The following is a 16592-nucleotide window of genomic DNA, read 5'->3' on the forward strand; positions in this document are numbered from 1 at the left end:
TGTGGAGAAGCTAGTTTCAAAGAATTCCTGAATTGGCACAATGAAATCACAGCATCAGTATTTTACTAATTGAGCAATACAAAAATTTAGTTTTGACATAGAGGATTGTTTCACAAAATATCTTGTTTTGTGGTGTATCAATAGTTGATCTGGTCCCCATTTCATAGACTCCCTACTTAAAATTTTGTAGCATTATATGAAGCAGAAAAGCCATACTAATGAAGAACAGCAGAAATCAGTGATGTGATGCACAAATATTCCCACTTAATCAACTGTCATAGACACCCATGCACCAACAATTTTCTTCCTATTACAGGCTCCATAGGCATTTCATCAAACACTATCTCCCAGTGGATTGTCATGACAATCAAATGAGCCTATGAGTCTCTCACTGATAGAGACCTCACCTTTATGAAACTTAAAGCCCATGAGGTTTGAGCCATTGCTACCTCATGGGCCTTCTTTAATCATTTCTCTCTGGAGGATATTATGAAAACAGCTTTCTGGCTGTCTCATAATACCTTTTCCTCCTTTTAAAGCTCATTAGCACAAAAGAGTGCAGGCATTTTTTATCTGGGTCCCATTGTTACGACACAGCATGTTACTCAAAAGAGACGTGAACATTCTACAGAAGTGTACCTCTCCCTCTACAGTGAGTACATTTAATTTATCCGTTTTGATCAGTTTGACATCAGCCTTCCCACCTTTCTGACAAATTCAGCTAAGCGATAGCAACAGGATAAGTAATGGCTGCTATTAAAATGTAGTTTTGGGGGGGGGTAAAACTGATTTTAATTGTGCAATACTTACCTGTAGCTTTTGCCAAATGCCCTCCTACCACCCTGCTCAGATATCTTGTGTATACATCTACCTTTAGTGCATGACCATGCAACAGAGTGGTATGCAAAAGTTCAAAGGGTCATACTGACTTTTTCTCCACTCTGGGAGGATGTATTCACATCATACGGATGGTATATTTTTGGCATGAAATTAGCTAAGCAATAGCGACAAGTAAGTATTGCATAATTAAAGTTAGTTTTACCACAGTGTAATTAGCATAAATAAACTGAATTTTAGTACTGACTGTTTTGATATCTAACTTGCAGAAGTGCCAGTTGCATTGTTACGGTCAATTAAAAGTTGACCTGCATTGTATTATTACATTAATTAGTCTTTTGTATCAAATCAAATAAAGGAGATAGAATTAAAAAAATTTAAAAGACATGCAAATTCTACCTGTTTAAGAACTAGTAGTTACAGCCATATATTTAGCCAACACATTTCGGTTGACTAATTGAACACTTGAAAATACTAAGTATATGTAACATAAAAGTATCAAACATTAATCAGTGGTTTATCATACTCATTTGCAAAATTAATAATGTGATTACGTCAAATGTGAGATATGCATACCTGTTACATACCGGTTAATTTCATGGCAGTCCAAGGACGTTGTCAGTTACATCATTTGTTGACACTCTGGCTTTGGTTCACTATATTTCTGAAAAGTTCTCACTTCTGATATATCTAGCAATGATGTGAGTGTTGCCTGAGTTGGACACACTGAAAAGGATGAAAGACATTTCCATAACTTTAAATGCTACAGTTGGAAGTCTTTTTATTATTGAAAACTAATTTAAGGAATTAAGATAATATGATGAGATCTTCCAATTTTTCTGTGAGATTAAAAAAGGCAAATTTCAAAAGAACAAAGGATAATATTAGGATACTGCTTTTTTAAATCTTTACATCCATTGAATGGTCACTGCAATGGTCACTGTTGCCAACTAGTAGATTATTTTTTTTAAATATATCACTTTGACAAAGAAAATTATAGTTATTTAGTGAATCTGGGTCCTGATTGAGCTTTATAACCTACGTAATAATTATGAGCAAAACAAATTAAAATATTAGATTTGAAGCAGATACATGTACATAGATTGTGAAACCTAAATACTTACTGAAAAAGCTTGCAAAAAAAACCTTCATCATGATACTACCATTAAAATTTTTTTGTTACAGAAATCATACTTTTAGATCCAGAAAATGGCAGCAAGATATATGTAAAGGTGGCAAAGAATGGAGATGGTTTATGCATTGCTGTAAATAGTATTGGAGATGTTTTTCTCCACATACTCAAGGTGGTCTAGATGATGAATATTGTGTAGTCAACCGTGCAATAAGGGCACTTCCATTAAGCAACCACATGTCAGAAACAGTCATTTTTTCCAGGTCCCACAAAACAGAACTATAGTTGATATGAACCTCTTAAGCAACCACCTGTCTTGAGAGGACACTTTCTGTGGCTGCTAAAGATTGGTATGATTGCATCTGAAATTATTTGAAGTTATGAATTTTGTTATTGTCTGTAATTAGTTACATGTGCTCTGAAATTATATAGAAATTGTGAAATCCATAATTAACAATGCAACTGTGACAGTAATGAATCTCTCAAGGTATACTTGTTTGTTAATTTCAGTATTGTAACCATGTTGAAACATTTGGAAAGAATGTTAACAAATTACGCTGTACCAGTTGCCTTCATTAATGGAGATGGGTAAGTATGACATCATTTATATACATACCTATTTCAAAATTTCACCATTTGAAAGGACATTTATTTTTGCTGTAGATTTTATTTATTTTTGCTGTAAATTTTATCATCATAAACTAATAAGAAGAGTTGATCACCTCAGTTCCTAATTTTATTTTAATTTCTGCGTTTAGAAATGAATTTTTTTGTATTTGCAAGCTTGCAGTCTATTTTGGTAACAGATGCTGAGTCCTAAATTTGATTTTCACTTATATTCAGTTTGCAATTGATACTATTCAATGTCTCTTCTGCCTCTGGGGTCAGCCTGGATCTGGAGTAGGAATTATGCTGGGGTCACCAAAGTACAGACCTTAGGATCACTCCATCTCAGTAAAATATTACAATAAGGGGCATAGTAAGGAGGGGATCAACTCACCTTGGGTCAGTTTCTTTTTCTTCTAGTGAGTTGCTGCCAGAGAGAAGCCAAATTTATTTAGGTTTTTATATATGTTGGGGATGGTTCTCTGCTCTACAGGAACCACCAGATGCCTTTGTGTCATAATGTTTTACACAATTAGGATATTCTAGTCCTTTTGGTTAGAGAGAGAGAGAATCATTATGTACATTTCATTTTTATGTAGGTAATCACAAAATATACCAATTTGAACAGATTTCTGGTCTTGAGTTGACTATAAAGTAACATTTTTCATGACTTATGGAAAAATAGTTATGTGGTACATGTCATATGGACTGGAAAGACATGTCATATGGACTGGAAAGACATGCCATATGGACTGGAAAGACATGCCAAATGGACTGGAAAGACATGCCATATGGACTGGAAAGACATGCCAAATGGACTGGAAAGACATGTCATATGGACTGGAAAGACATGCCATATGGACTGGAAATACATGCCAAATGGACTGGAAAGACCTGCCATATGGACTGGAAAGACATGTCATATGGACTGGAAATACATGCCAAATGGACTGGAAAGACATGCCAAATGGACTGGAAAGTCATGTCATATGGACTGGAAAGACATGCCATATGGACTGGAAAGACATGCCAAATGGACTGGAAAGACATGTCATATGGACTGGAAAGACATGCCAAATGGACTGGAAAGACATGCCATATGGACTGGAAAGACATGCCATATGGACTGGAAAGACATGTCATATGGACTGGAAAGACATGCCATATGGACTGGAAAGACATGTCATATGGACTGGAAAGACATGCCATATGGACTGGAAAGACATGCCATATGGACTGGAAAGACATGCCAAATGAAGTTGTATCTGTATCAAGTTAAAATAAACTGATACCTCACTTTCAAACATAAAAATATTAATCACATCAGATGCCTATACCAGGAGTTATATGTGCAAGTATATTTTTTGAGCTGTTAACAAAAGAATATGGAGTGCATAGTTAGTAGGGTCATGTTATCAACAGCAGGTTTACAGTAAATTTAAACACACATCTCTGGTACTATAGCTTCTCAGTCCTTGTGAAAATTTGTTGCATAAATGTAAACTTGGAGCAGGAGTACTACATAGAGGCTGGACTGTAGGATGAATCTTGGTTTGTTTATTTCGTTGTGTGGGAACAATATTAAGCAAATAATAAGGGGCCCAAAATGGCTGAGTGGTCTCAGGTGCTCCCATTTACAGATCAATCCCCTCTCACCTCTGTCTACATGGATTCAAGTCTCCACTCAGCCAATGTGGGTATGTGAAAACTCTTGCCAGTAGCTTCCCTTGGGTCAATGGTTCTTCTTGGGGGTCTTCCCAGGTTCTTCCTCCACCAGATATCCTGGCTGCAATTTATAGCTTATGTATTTTGCTTTCCAGAAAGCCAGGAAATTTAATAGTGATTGTTTCCTATTCTACAGTATAAGCTTGAATGAATTGCCTGCTCTTAATCCAAGTCAGTTCATTTTTGTTGTCAAACTTCATCAGTATAATTCCCCCATGGAAACCACTTAAGTCACATGATAATCAGAATATACTGAGGCTAAAGTATTTTTATTGTCTGTATACATAAACATATATTTAATGAAATAAAAATCCTGTTTAGGAATGAATTTCAAGATGTTTTTTGACAAGTAACCTTCAGATTTAAAAGAACTTCAAGAGAGATAGTTGAATTGTAAACAGAGTATATACATATGGAATATGGCTCAAGATGGTGATTGGATACATGAAGGTAGTTATATTTGGACTTTTATGACATAAGCAATAGGAATAAGGCAGTACTCTTTTTGTTGGTCAGCCCTTTTTGTTGTGCATCATTACTGGTACATTCTTCTGCATTCTCGTCTATGTTTATGCCAATTTTTGGGCATTTAGGGTTGGATTTCTTTGGATGCTGCAGTCTTCAGTCAAAACATAACAAGCAGGTGTTTTGTTGAAAACACTAATTTGTTGTTTACTTCAAAACAGTTTAGAAAATCATTATCTATAGACTTTTGAGAAATCCAGTTTTTGAGAGTTTTGTATTAATAGAGCAGTAAATTATTATTTTTTCCTTGGCAACATTTTTTAACACATGTCAAAGAACCATTTGATCTTACCAAATGGTCAAAATGCAAGTTGGAAATATTTTGAATTTGTAGAAGTTCAGCTCCCATTTTAATGTGCATGGCTGATTTGTGAGTAAAAACTTTTGAATAAAATTGCACATAATATTCAGATTTATATGGCAGTGAAATGTTTGTGTGCAAAATCATTATATATGTAATATAATCTCTCTTTCATATAACTTGGGCTCAGCTATACACAGCTGCACAAAACCTTGATACATTACTGTAACAGATTTCTTCATAAACAAATAAACTTTTGCACATTAGTAACTTTGAAGTGAATATCATTGCACACGTCGGTAATATTCAACTGAAAATATTGCAGAACTTTTTATTTTAAAAAAATTCATGAGAAAAGAAATATTTTTTTCATTTTGTTTTTTATCCAAGCCTTGGGATCTGTCTTAAGAGACAACTTTTGGCAGCAGAAGATGATATCTCTTAAGACGTGTAGTCAGCTGATACTGGTTTCCATGGCTTAATTCATAAACATCCTCAGAGTCATGATATGGAACTTAAGTATTTTTGTTTGTTTAAGGTTGTCTGTTATATTTAATGCAAGTTTGACTGCATAGCACACTAAAATCCTTAGATATGCAAAGATACTGACAAAAACACTCTTCCATCATCAGAAAATTCTTCTTTGGAATGCATATGTGTGCATTTGGTTTGCATTACTAAGTTCTATTTTCTGTTTACAGACTAGCAGAGTTATCCCTTGAGTTTGAATTAGAGCAGGCACCCACCATAGATGATCTTTTGTCCATCGTAGTCAACAGAGATGATGTTGAAAACATAATTTTCAGACCAGTAAGTTTTATTTCCAGTGTCCCCTGGCTTCGCTTATTGCATAAGTTATGGCCCTTGATTTCCCATCCTTCAAACTTTGGTTTTTGTAGCATAACTTGACCAAGGATTATTGGCTTTTGACCAAAACAAATTTGATACAAAATTTTATATTGATGAGACCATGAACAGCTTTGCTCCCAGCATTCCATTGATTATTTTGAGAATTTGTGGCCCAGTATTGTTCATTCTCATGACTGTGGTTTTCACAGCATAATTTTTGAAAGATTGTTGGTTTTCAACCAAACAGTGGAATGATACTTTTTATTGATGACAGCTTGAATGAATTTAATTTCCAGTGTTCAAAGCATCATATACATGAGTTGTTCCCCCCTGATTGCCTTTCCTTCAAAATGTTGGTTTTCACAGAAAAACTTTGTCAAAAATTATTGGCTTGCAGCTAAATTGGCATGCTTCTTTTTATTAATGAGGCCTTGAATGAATTTGATTTCCAGCATTTTATGCCATTATTTAGAGGAGTTGTGGCCCCTTATTGTTCATCTTTCTAACTTGAGTTTCCACGTAATAATTATACCAAAGATTATTGAATCTGGCATTCACTTTTATGTTGATGATGCCTTGAATGAGTTTGAATTCCAGCATTCCATGATATCATTTTAAGAAGTTCTTAACACTAATAGGCTGTCTTCCTAACTTTGGTTTCCAAATATAACTTTACGTAGTATTGTTAGATTTTCATCCAGATTTGGAGAACTCACCTTATGTTGATGGGACTAATTATGAATTCAGTTACTAGCATTTCACATCATCATTTACTTGATTCAAGATCCCAGATTAGATGTCAAACTAACTCAGGTTAACTTACCAAGGATTGTTGAATCTCAACCTAATTGGGTATGCAGGTTTATTTTAATAAAACCTCAGATGAATTTGATTTCTGCTAGTAAACATGATTTTTCATTATATACCAGTCGCTAAGAGGTCTAGCTCTTCCTCTGTCCAATAATGGCAAATAAATGTAATATAATTTTATATATTTATGTTCATTTGAGTCCAGTTATTATAAGTGTGTAGTTATTAAGAAATGTTTACATTACAATTTTCAAGTAAGTCTAATCCATAGTGAGTAATGTTGTAAATAGAGGCTATCATTTAAATTAACCCAATCCTGACTTGGTGAAGAAATGTCCTCTTACCCAGTGTAAGTTTTCTGGAATCAAATATCAAACTGCAGTTCATCATTAAATAACAATATAAATTTGTTTCAAATAAAGACTAAGAATATTTTTCATATGTATGAGCAATTGTTTTCAGCATTATTGTTTAACTTTTTTAACTTGTTACCTGGACTTTAGCCATTTCCTAAATCTAATATAATATGTTTTTGTTGTTCTATTCTTTTGTTGTATACTCTGCATACTTATTTATCTTTATATTGTACTGAGGGTATCATGTTAGATTAACATAAACTAATTGTGTAAACTTTATTAAATTAGACATCATTACTATTTATTGGCTTTGATTATTTATTTATTTTAAATACATAATTAAAAGTATAATTATTTGCATATCAGGGTAGAAGGTTTAAGGGTCCAAATGGACAGGATGTTGCCTCAGCCAAGATCCAAGCCACATGGAAAATGTACAAGGAACGCACCCAGTATCTGGAATATCGTCGACACAAGTGGGCATCTGGTGTAATTGCCATCTCTTGGATCATGCATTTGAAGATGACCAGATTACGACAGCAGCTTAAGCAGTCATGTGCAGACCATCTGGAAAACTTCAGGAGGAGAGCCAAGGTAAATAACTCACAATCTAGGGTGGATAATTTAGAGCTGTAATAGACTGTCCTGCTATTTAAAAAAATTACTAGAAATTCATTATTTTTAATGGGGGTCCAGTTTTCATGGTTAAATTTAATGGTTGCTTGTTTAAAGACCCAGTAAATAAAATAATCCTTCTGTGAAAACAATAGGACCCCTTTTGTTTAAACTATAGTACCCTTTGAGTGAAAACAGTTGGACTCCTTTTTTTAAACTATTGGACCCCTTCAGTGGAAACAATAGGAGCCTGTCTGTTTAAACAATAGGACCCCTTCAGTGGAAACTATGGGACTCCTTCTATGGAAACAATACAACCCCTTCAGTGGAAACTTTAGGACACCTTCTGTGGGAACAACAGGACCCCTTCAGCAAACACATGAATTTAAGTACCAATGAATTTGTAATTTTTTTGGCAAAATTACAAAATCTAATATCAACAAGAGTAAATGCAGTGACTATTTTATCTGTGTGATTTTGGGTTCTGTTTTACCAGAGGAAATGAAACTTGTGTCTGTAATCTGACAGCACAATGAAAACTGCCTTAAATTTTAAATGTTACTACTTTTCAGCAATCTTTTTAAGGAGTAATAGATCACATTATTATAAACATCTATTGAAGAACCAAATCCTTGAGGGGATCTTTTCTTTCCCATTCTACTGTTGGATTCTGAAAACAGTTTAACAGTAAATGTAATTATTAGTCACACTATTTGTTTTAAATCCACTTCCACCTTTATGTTGATAGGACATATTTTTATTGTTTAAAGAGGATAGTGATTATATAATATGAGACCTGTTGCTTGAAATACAAAAACTGGTAAAATAACTTTGAAATTTGAGTTAAATTCTCTAAATATTGTTTTGTAGTTATCAAAACAAAGTTAATATGTACATATTTTCTGTCTTCATTTGGAACCTTGCAAGTTTGTTGCACATACTAACATGTGTTATGCATCATTGTGTTTCCTCAATCCAGACAGTGGCTGGTGACCCTGTTATTGATCATGGGTAAAGAGATAAGGTGCTAAGTGAAGTTGAGTGACATGATGGAACTATTAATTAATGGAATACAATTTGAACCACGAAAGCAAGCCTTACTCTTGCAATCCTGTAAGCACAGAACTCTAACTCAGGTTCAAAGTCTTTTGTTGTATCTCTGACTTTGACATTAGTTAAACACATATTTCCTTGTCTGTTTATTTTTTTTTTCTCTTCAGTTTTACAAGCCCTTGTAGACATTTAGATACTATTGATAAATTTAGTATCTTTGAATTTAAAATATGTTTTACCAAGAATTGAGCTTACTGGACCAAATAGGGCATATTGTTTACTGCCAGTATCCTTGGCTTTGCATTCAAATCGTTCCTTGATGTTTTAGCAAATGTTTGAATTTCACCAATCCATGTATCATCTGTATAGAGTGTTGCTTTTGTTGTCAGAAACTGGCTCTGTCCTGGGACAGAATCAAGAAGAGCAAAAGGACAATAATCCACATCCCATCTCTCGGACTGACTCAAAGCATCAGGGACAGTTTCAATGATTTTGGCATCAGACAGAACACCCAGATGGCTAGGCTCTGTGACATCAGAGGTAAACAAACGTTAGTCCTTGCTATGGTTATTGTGTAAAGCTGCAATGATTAAATATGTAAAGTGCATAGTTTAGTTTAATGCCAGTAACTGATTACACAGGTAAAGTGCATAGTTTAGTTTAATGCCAGTAACTAATTACACATGTAAAGTGCATAGTTTAGTTTAATGCCAGTAAATGATTACAGAGTGGGTAAAACTGTCAAGGAACATTCATTTGGCTGCCAATGATGCAGGAACTACCTGTTTTAATTAAATGATATATTTTCACATATCTGCTCAGGAGGAGGACTGCTTAATGGCTTTTTCATAGAGTATGGCTGATTTTTTTGTACATCAGATGTGGCAATACTATGAAAAATTTGAAGTTAGTGAGAATTGGTTGTAATACACATTACACAGCATAACACGTGAAGTTGATTTACTGATAATGTTGATACAATTTCTTAAATTGCATTTTTTTACCTTTGAAAAACATTTGTTAATAAAAACCTTTCATTATCAAAATTGTATTTTTCGAAGAAACACTATTTCAGGTTTGTAAAACTAAATAAGTAGTTATAGGTCCTACAAAAAAGCAACCTATGTACATATCCAGGCAGAACATCCAGTTGCATTATCAGTTTTGAATTATGTACATATAAATAGCAATTAGAAACAATGTCATGATGATCCAAGTGAATGTTTTATGGAAATTGTCAGATGTATTCAGCAAAGACATGTCTTTCAGACTGAAATCTGTCATAAAAAATGGGAAAAAATTGGGAGAAAGGTTGAGTTTCTAATCATTTTGATTCAGTGTCATCATTTCATTTATTGTAAACCATGCACATAGTTTGGTAAACACTGCAGCCATACTGTTGTATTATACATGGAAATACTGTGTATTCCTTTTTATCTCATCTGTATAGTGCATGGAAATACTGTGTATTCCTTTTTTCTCATCTGTATAGTACATGGAAATACTGTGTATTCCTTTGTATCTCATCTGTGTAGTACATGGAAATACTGTGCATTCCTTTTTATCTCATCTGTATAGTATATGAAAATACTGTATTCCTTTTTATCTCATTTGTATAGTACATGGTGAGATATAGCATAGGTATCACTTTTGTTTGACAGCAGTATTAAGGTTTCATATTAAAGATTTTGTAATTCATAGAGAGCCAGATTTTTGGGTTGTTACACACTGCAAATTTATAAATACAATGATTCATCTGTAAAAACCATACAACTTGTTTTCTCATTAATGGAATATCCATGAATATATGTATTAATAAAATTAAATGAATGCACAGTAAGGTAAGACCTCTGCATCACTGAAGTCAGGCAGCTTAGTGATGGTTAATATACTGTTATGTTGTGCCAAAGGTACCAGATTTAAATCCTGAATTGATCAAGAACTTGTCTTGTATAACAATTCCAGTAGCATGATTCAGGGATATGATGAGGAAATTGTGCCATTTTTGGGGTATTATAATTATATATTGAATTATAATATTCAACCGAGTGGTCTAAAGCGCTCTTCGTTATGGATCACTGCCATCTCACCTCTGTCTGCGGCGGTTCGAGTCTAAGATTCAGCCAATGTGGGCATGTTAGAAAGCCTGCCAGTAGCTTCTCGTGGGTCGGTGGTTCTTTCCGGGGTTTTCCGGCTTCTTCCTCCACCATTAATACTGGCCGCCATGTATAGCCTATCGTGCTGAAAAATGGCGTTAAACCCCACAACAACAACAACAACAACAACAACATAATATTCAAATATTATAATACTCTTTGCTGTGACAAAGGTTATCTCACCTTCCAGACTAGTCATTTTTACCTCTGCCTGTAATACTTTGTAATGGATGATGTAGCAAAAAGAGTTACATAAAACAAACTTGCATATAAGAAATTTCTGTTGGTAATGCTTATTTAAGGCAAAATATTTTTATAGTCTATGTACCTTTCCCTATTCGTAATATAGTTCTTTTGTCTTTTTTTCTGGTGATCTGATATTTTCCTTTGGTTAGCACAAGCATCTTCTCCAATAAGTATCCCTGTTATTCATTTTTCAGTTTGCAAAAATAATTCCTAAAAAGGAACTTATTTTAAACAATTTTGTCTGTTTTGATAAGGCTTATTTAGGTAATAAAAAGCTTGGAATACTAGCTTGTTGAAATGTTTTAATTTTGGCATTTCAGATTCCAATGTAGATGTGATATTTATATCCCCTGTCCCTCTTAGTGAGGAGACTCTTCAGTATTACTCCAAGCTGCTGAGTCTAAAGGCTGCAATAGATTCGGGGAATGTTGAGGATCAGACTGATGTGGTTGATAGATACAAAATCATTGTGCCTGAAGCCATCAAAAGTTTTCCTGTAAGGAGACCTTTCATAGATCTTAAATGCCATATATCTATCTGCTGTAAATTATATTTTACTTGTAAATTTAGTATATGGTGAATTTTTGTGAAATCAAATATTTGTTCATTTAAATATATTTAATGTGCTTGCCTGCACTTAAGTTTTAATTCTGGTATAATTTTTAAAATATGCACATGAAAAGTGAGCAGATTACATTCTCTGTACGTGTTATTTTGTCTGCCCATATCTTTTTCTCTGTATCTCTGTTATTATATATTACATCTATACATTGTTCATTGCAGCATGCTTTTGCCATCAAATACCAAGTAATATTTTTTTAAAATTGAAGATATCGGGTATAATGACTGATTTTTTCATTTAATCATTTGTGTGTACATACATTTTCATGAGTTTTTATTGTTCTATATGAATTCCCTCAACTTTATTCCCATTTATTGTTATTATCTTTCTTTGTTTAAATAATCCTATTTGGAAAAATGCTGTTTTTGCTTGAGAATGCATTAAAATGAGCTAAGTCTTAATATCCTGTGTAATTTTATAACCAAAGCTTTCTAATCTAGAAAAGAGTCACTCATGTTAATTTCAACCATCTGCAGCATAATCATTTACCACCATGTCGGCCAATTCTGCATGTCGGGTAATTCTTCGCAATGATACGTCATTTCTGTAAACATTGGATCACGTGTTATTTTGGTTCAAAAATCCATTTTGTAACCATAAAGGATGATCATACTTTAGAAAAGTGATATTCATAAAGTGTACAAAAATATCCCACATTTAGACTCAAAATGCACATGAAAATGTGATTTCTATATGTCAACATGTAGATCCACTCTATGACCTTCTTGAACCCATAACCCTGAAAATCTGACTTACTATGCATCTTTTAGAATTATACAAATAAATACATTATATAAAAAATGGAAATATTTACCTTAAAACAATACTGTATTTTAATCCAAGTTTCCAGTTTTGCAAGAAGTTGTCCCACACGTACAAAATCGTCTGCTACCCAACGTGTCAACTTGCCACAAAAAAATAAATTCTTAAGAAATTTCCTGGTGTATAGTCTGTTTCTAAATTCTGTAGTAATTTTCACCCATCAACAAGATGTTGTAAACACATTGCATCCTATTCATTGTTGTTTTTCTTCCACATAATAGCTTATTTTTTTATAAAATGTTGAACTTTACTAACTTTTTTACAAGATTGGTTTAGTTTGCTTGGTATCTCTTGCCATTTATTGGCATTTTTATGCTGAATTTTGTAAAACTAACTATAAACCTGACCTAATTACTCGACTGAACTGCTGACAGAAACAGTCCAAAGTAATGTATTTCATTTCTATAGCCTGATGGATAAACATTACATCTTTTCAAAGCTGTGTGCAGAATAGGCCGACATATCACGAGTCAGGAAAACACGAGGGTGGTATCCCCTGTGTCCAAAATTAATATTATTTTGAACAGAATAGTCTGGTGACAATTGCCTCTTTTCAAATGGTTAGCATTGTTTTATTTTATTTTCATCAATCGGTCGAATTCGGTATATGTTTTGCTTCACTATTGGAGACAAAAACCTTAGGTGCACAGAAATGCCCAACAGCATTTTATATTGTGTGTTTTGTGTTTTAAGTATATTACTTACCTGAAAACAGTTATTTTATGTATAAAAGATATATATCATTTAAATTACATATTTGAATATTTATTTATTTAATAAATTATATCAATTTTGATTGAAGGAAAGATGAAAATAATTTTCTTGTTGAGTATGTCTTACAAAAAGAGCCCTGCCAATCATTTCTGACATTTTAGTAGTATTTTTTAAAAAATTTACTTTATTTAGAAACATACATGTGCATTATTGACTAAGCCATGAATCACCATGAAACATTGCACAATATTCATTTAAATAATCCACATGGTTGACTAAGTCTCTATTTATTTTTTTCTTTCAGACTCACCGTATGTGTCTTTCAACAATTTTGAAATACAGTCCAAGAACATTAAAGAGGATAAAACTGTTAATAAAAGGAAAAGAAGCCTACATAGTGACAAATGTCCCACACAAAGATGATCTAGCAGTAGCAGATTACCTTGATGTCCCAATTTTTGCTCCTGAACCTGAAGTGTCACATTTGTACTCTACAAAATCTGGATGTAAAAGAATATTTGCCAGTGCTGGTGTCATGATGCCACCTAGTGAATATGATGTGTACAGCCTTGGTCAGGTAAGGGGATATAACCCAGGTCTTTAGGTATATCAACTCAAGTAGCTAATCAGCTGCTGATGAATCCGATAATACTTCCCAAGAAAACTATTATTCATAACACTGAGTAATTGTATACTTGGGGTAAATAATTGCATAAGATTAACTTCATTTAATGAAATATAAGACAGATGATCTTCACATATGAAGTTTAATAAATATTTATGCAAAATATCTTCACTAGCCAAGGTTCCGATGTGTTAAGCCTATCTATACCTTGGCAGATCATTCAGATATTTTGGTGCTTCAGGTCTATTAATTTTATTTGATGCAGCAGCAAGCCAAAATTAAGTTGTTCAAATCTGAACACTGTTCCTGCAAGATCAAGACAAGTGGAGCACATAACTGGAATGGACTCAAGGAATTTTCAACTGACAGCCTGTGTTTGTACAAGAACATCCTTTCTCTCAGATACACATGTAATGTCTTCTCTCTGGTATATAGTCATACTTTAAATGTTAAACCTACAAAGTATCCTTTTGAAGTCGATTGCCTCCACCATTTTCAGCAGATATACAGCACACCACTGTTGCATGCCATTGGTTAGTTGACATTACATACTAAGGGAGACAAGTCATGAAATCCAATAGAAGTCCTTTGCTAGGACAAAGCACTGGTGTAGATAGGGTTAACACATCAGAACCATGGCTAATGAAGATGACAAAATATTGGCAGTTGAAGTAAAATGTAAACAAATTGCATGAAATTTCATTTAAAAATCCAAGGCAAATATAAACTGGCAGTGAAAAAATGTGCTGGCATGTTTATAAGATTATCTGTAAAATTGCTTTTTAAATTATTCCATTTTTAATTATAGCTTTACGAGTGCCTGGCACAGCTGGTGACAGAAAACTTGCTTGTGAAAAGATGGTTGTTCAAATTGGATGATGAGTTTGATGGAAGAGGGATTGCAGTCTGTGACATTGCTCAGAATCTGAAATGTTACAGGTGGGCACTTAAAGAGGCCCAGAGATATGGAGACAAATGGAGTAAAAAGTGGGCACAGGTATGTTCTACACAGTACCATGGTCTTTAACTATAGCATTCCTCCACTGTAAGGCCCTTCATTATAGCACAGTTTATTTTTATAGACATGTTTGGATCCCATTTTATATGTATAATATACTTCATTATAAAGTATTTTCACTGTAAATTAGTATAATCCATGTCTTCCATAGGCAGTGTTATAATGAGAGAAGTCTGTATGTGGCTGTTTAAGGGGAGCCATTAATATATTATAGGTTAAGTTCTATTATACTGGGGTACATTACAAGCAAGGTTATGTAATAACAGGTATGTTCATTCAAATTCACTTTGTGGTGGAGTATAGGTTATGTGAAATTAGGTTATGATGGATTTAGAACAGCCAAGATCTATCATTGTGAGATTAAGTGCCAACTTCTAATAGTTAAATTCACCTAGTTGAATTGGACCCATAAGCATACACACATTATATTGGGGAGTATACTATACATAGGTGTCGAAATATACATATACACATTTTATTGGGGAGTGTACTATACATAGGTGTCTGTACATGTGCAAATTATATTAGGGAGTGTGCTATACACAGGTGTTTATATGTACATAAACACATTATATTGAGGAGTATACTACATAAATTATATTGGGTGTGTACTTTGCATAGGTGTCTGTACATACACATTATATTGGGGAGTGTACAATGCATTGGTGTTTACACATACACATTATATTGGGGAGTATACTATGCATAAGTGTCTAGATATACATAAATACATTATAGTGGGGAGTGTATTTTATATACTGGTAGGTGTCTGTACATGCATACACCTTATATTGGAAAGTGTACTCTACATAGGTGTCTATGCATATACACATGATATTGAGGAGTATACTATACATAGGTGTCTGCACACATATACACATTATTTTGGGGAATGTACTAGACATAGGTGCATATACATACATATACACATTATATTTGGAACTGTGTTATTTCTTGATATCCATACATATGTATATACATTATATTGGGGAGTGTACTATACATAGGTGTCTAGACATATACACATTATATTTGGGACTGCTATATCTTGATATCCATACATATGTATATACATTATATTGGGGAGTGTACTATACATAGGTGTCTAGACATATACACATTATATTTGGGACTGTGCTATATCTTGATATCCATACATATGTATATACATTATATTGGGGAGTGTACTAGACATTGGTGTCTATGCATATACACATTATATTTGGGACTGTCCTATATCTTGATATCCATACATATGTATATACATTATATTGGGGAGTGTACTAGACATTGGTGTCTATGCATATACACATTATATTTGGGACTGTGCTATATCTTGATATCCATACATATGTATATACATTATATTGGGGAGTGTACTAGACATAGGTGTCTATGCATATACACATTATATTTGGGACTGTGCTATACCTTGATATCCATACATATGTATATACATTATATTGGGGAGTGTACTATACATAGGTGTCTATACATATACACATTATCTTTGGGACTGAGCTATATCTTGATATCCATACATATGTATATACATTATATTGGGGAGTGTACTATGCATA

The 16592-nt window shown here is 33.6% G+C and overlaps 1 protein-coding gene across 1 annotated transcript in view; it reads left to right on the forward strand.

The window, feature by feature from the left end:
* Positions 1–16592, forward strand: part of LOC149801541 (IQ domain-containing protein H-like) — a 106670-nt gene that overhangs the window by 61097 nt on the left and 28981 nt on the right. Inside the window, exons 10-16 of the mRNA XM_089955732.1 lie at positions 2480–2557; positions 5828–5936; positions 7508–7735; positions 9199–9349; positions 11532–11707; positions 13674–13946; positions 14803–14991. Coding sequence (XP_089811858.1) covers positions 2480–2557; positions 5828–5936; positions 7508–7735; positions 9199–9349; positions 11532–11707; positions 13674–13946; positions 14803–14991 — 1204 coding nt within the window. The remainder of the gene's footprint in view (positions 1–2479; positions 2558–5827; positions 5937–7507; positions 7736–9198; positions 9350–11531; positions 11708–13673; positions 13947–14802; positions 14992–16592) is intronic.

The sequence above is a fragment of the Sinohyriopsis cumingii genome, chromosome 4 (assembly GCF_028554795.1).
Source record: "Sinohyriopsis cumingii isolate HCF-2022 chromosome 4, ASM2855479v2, whole genome shotgun sequence".
In the NCBI taxonomy this organism is placed as follows: domain Eukaryota; kingdom Metazoa; phylum Mollusca; class Bivalvia; order Unionida; family Unionidae; genus Sinohyriopsis; species Sinohyriopsis cumingii.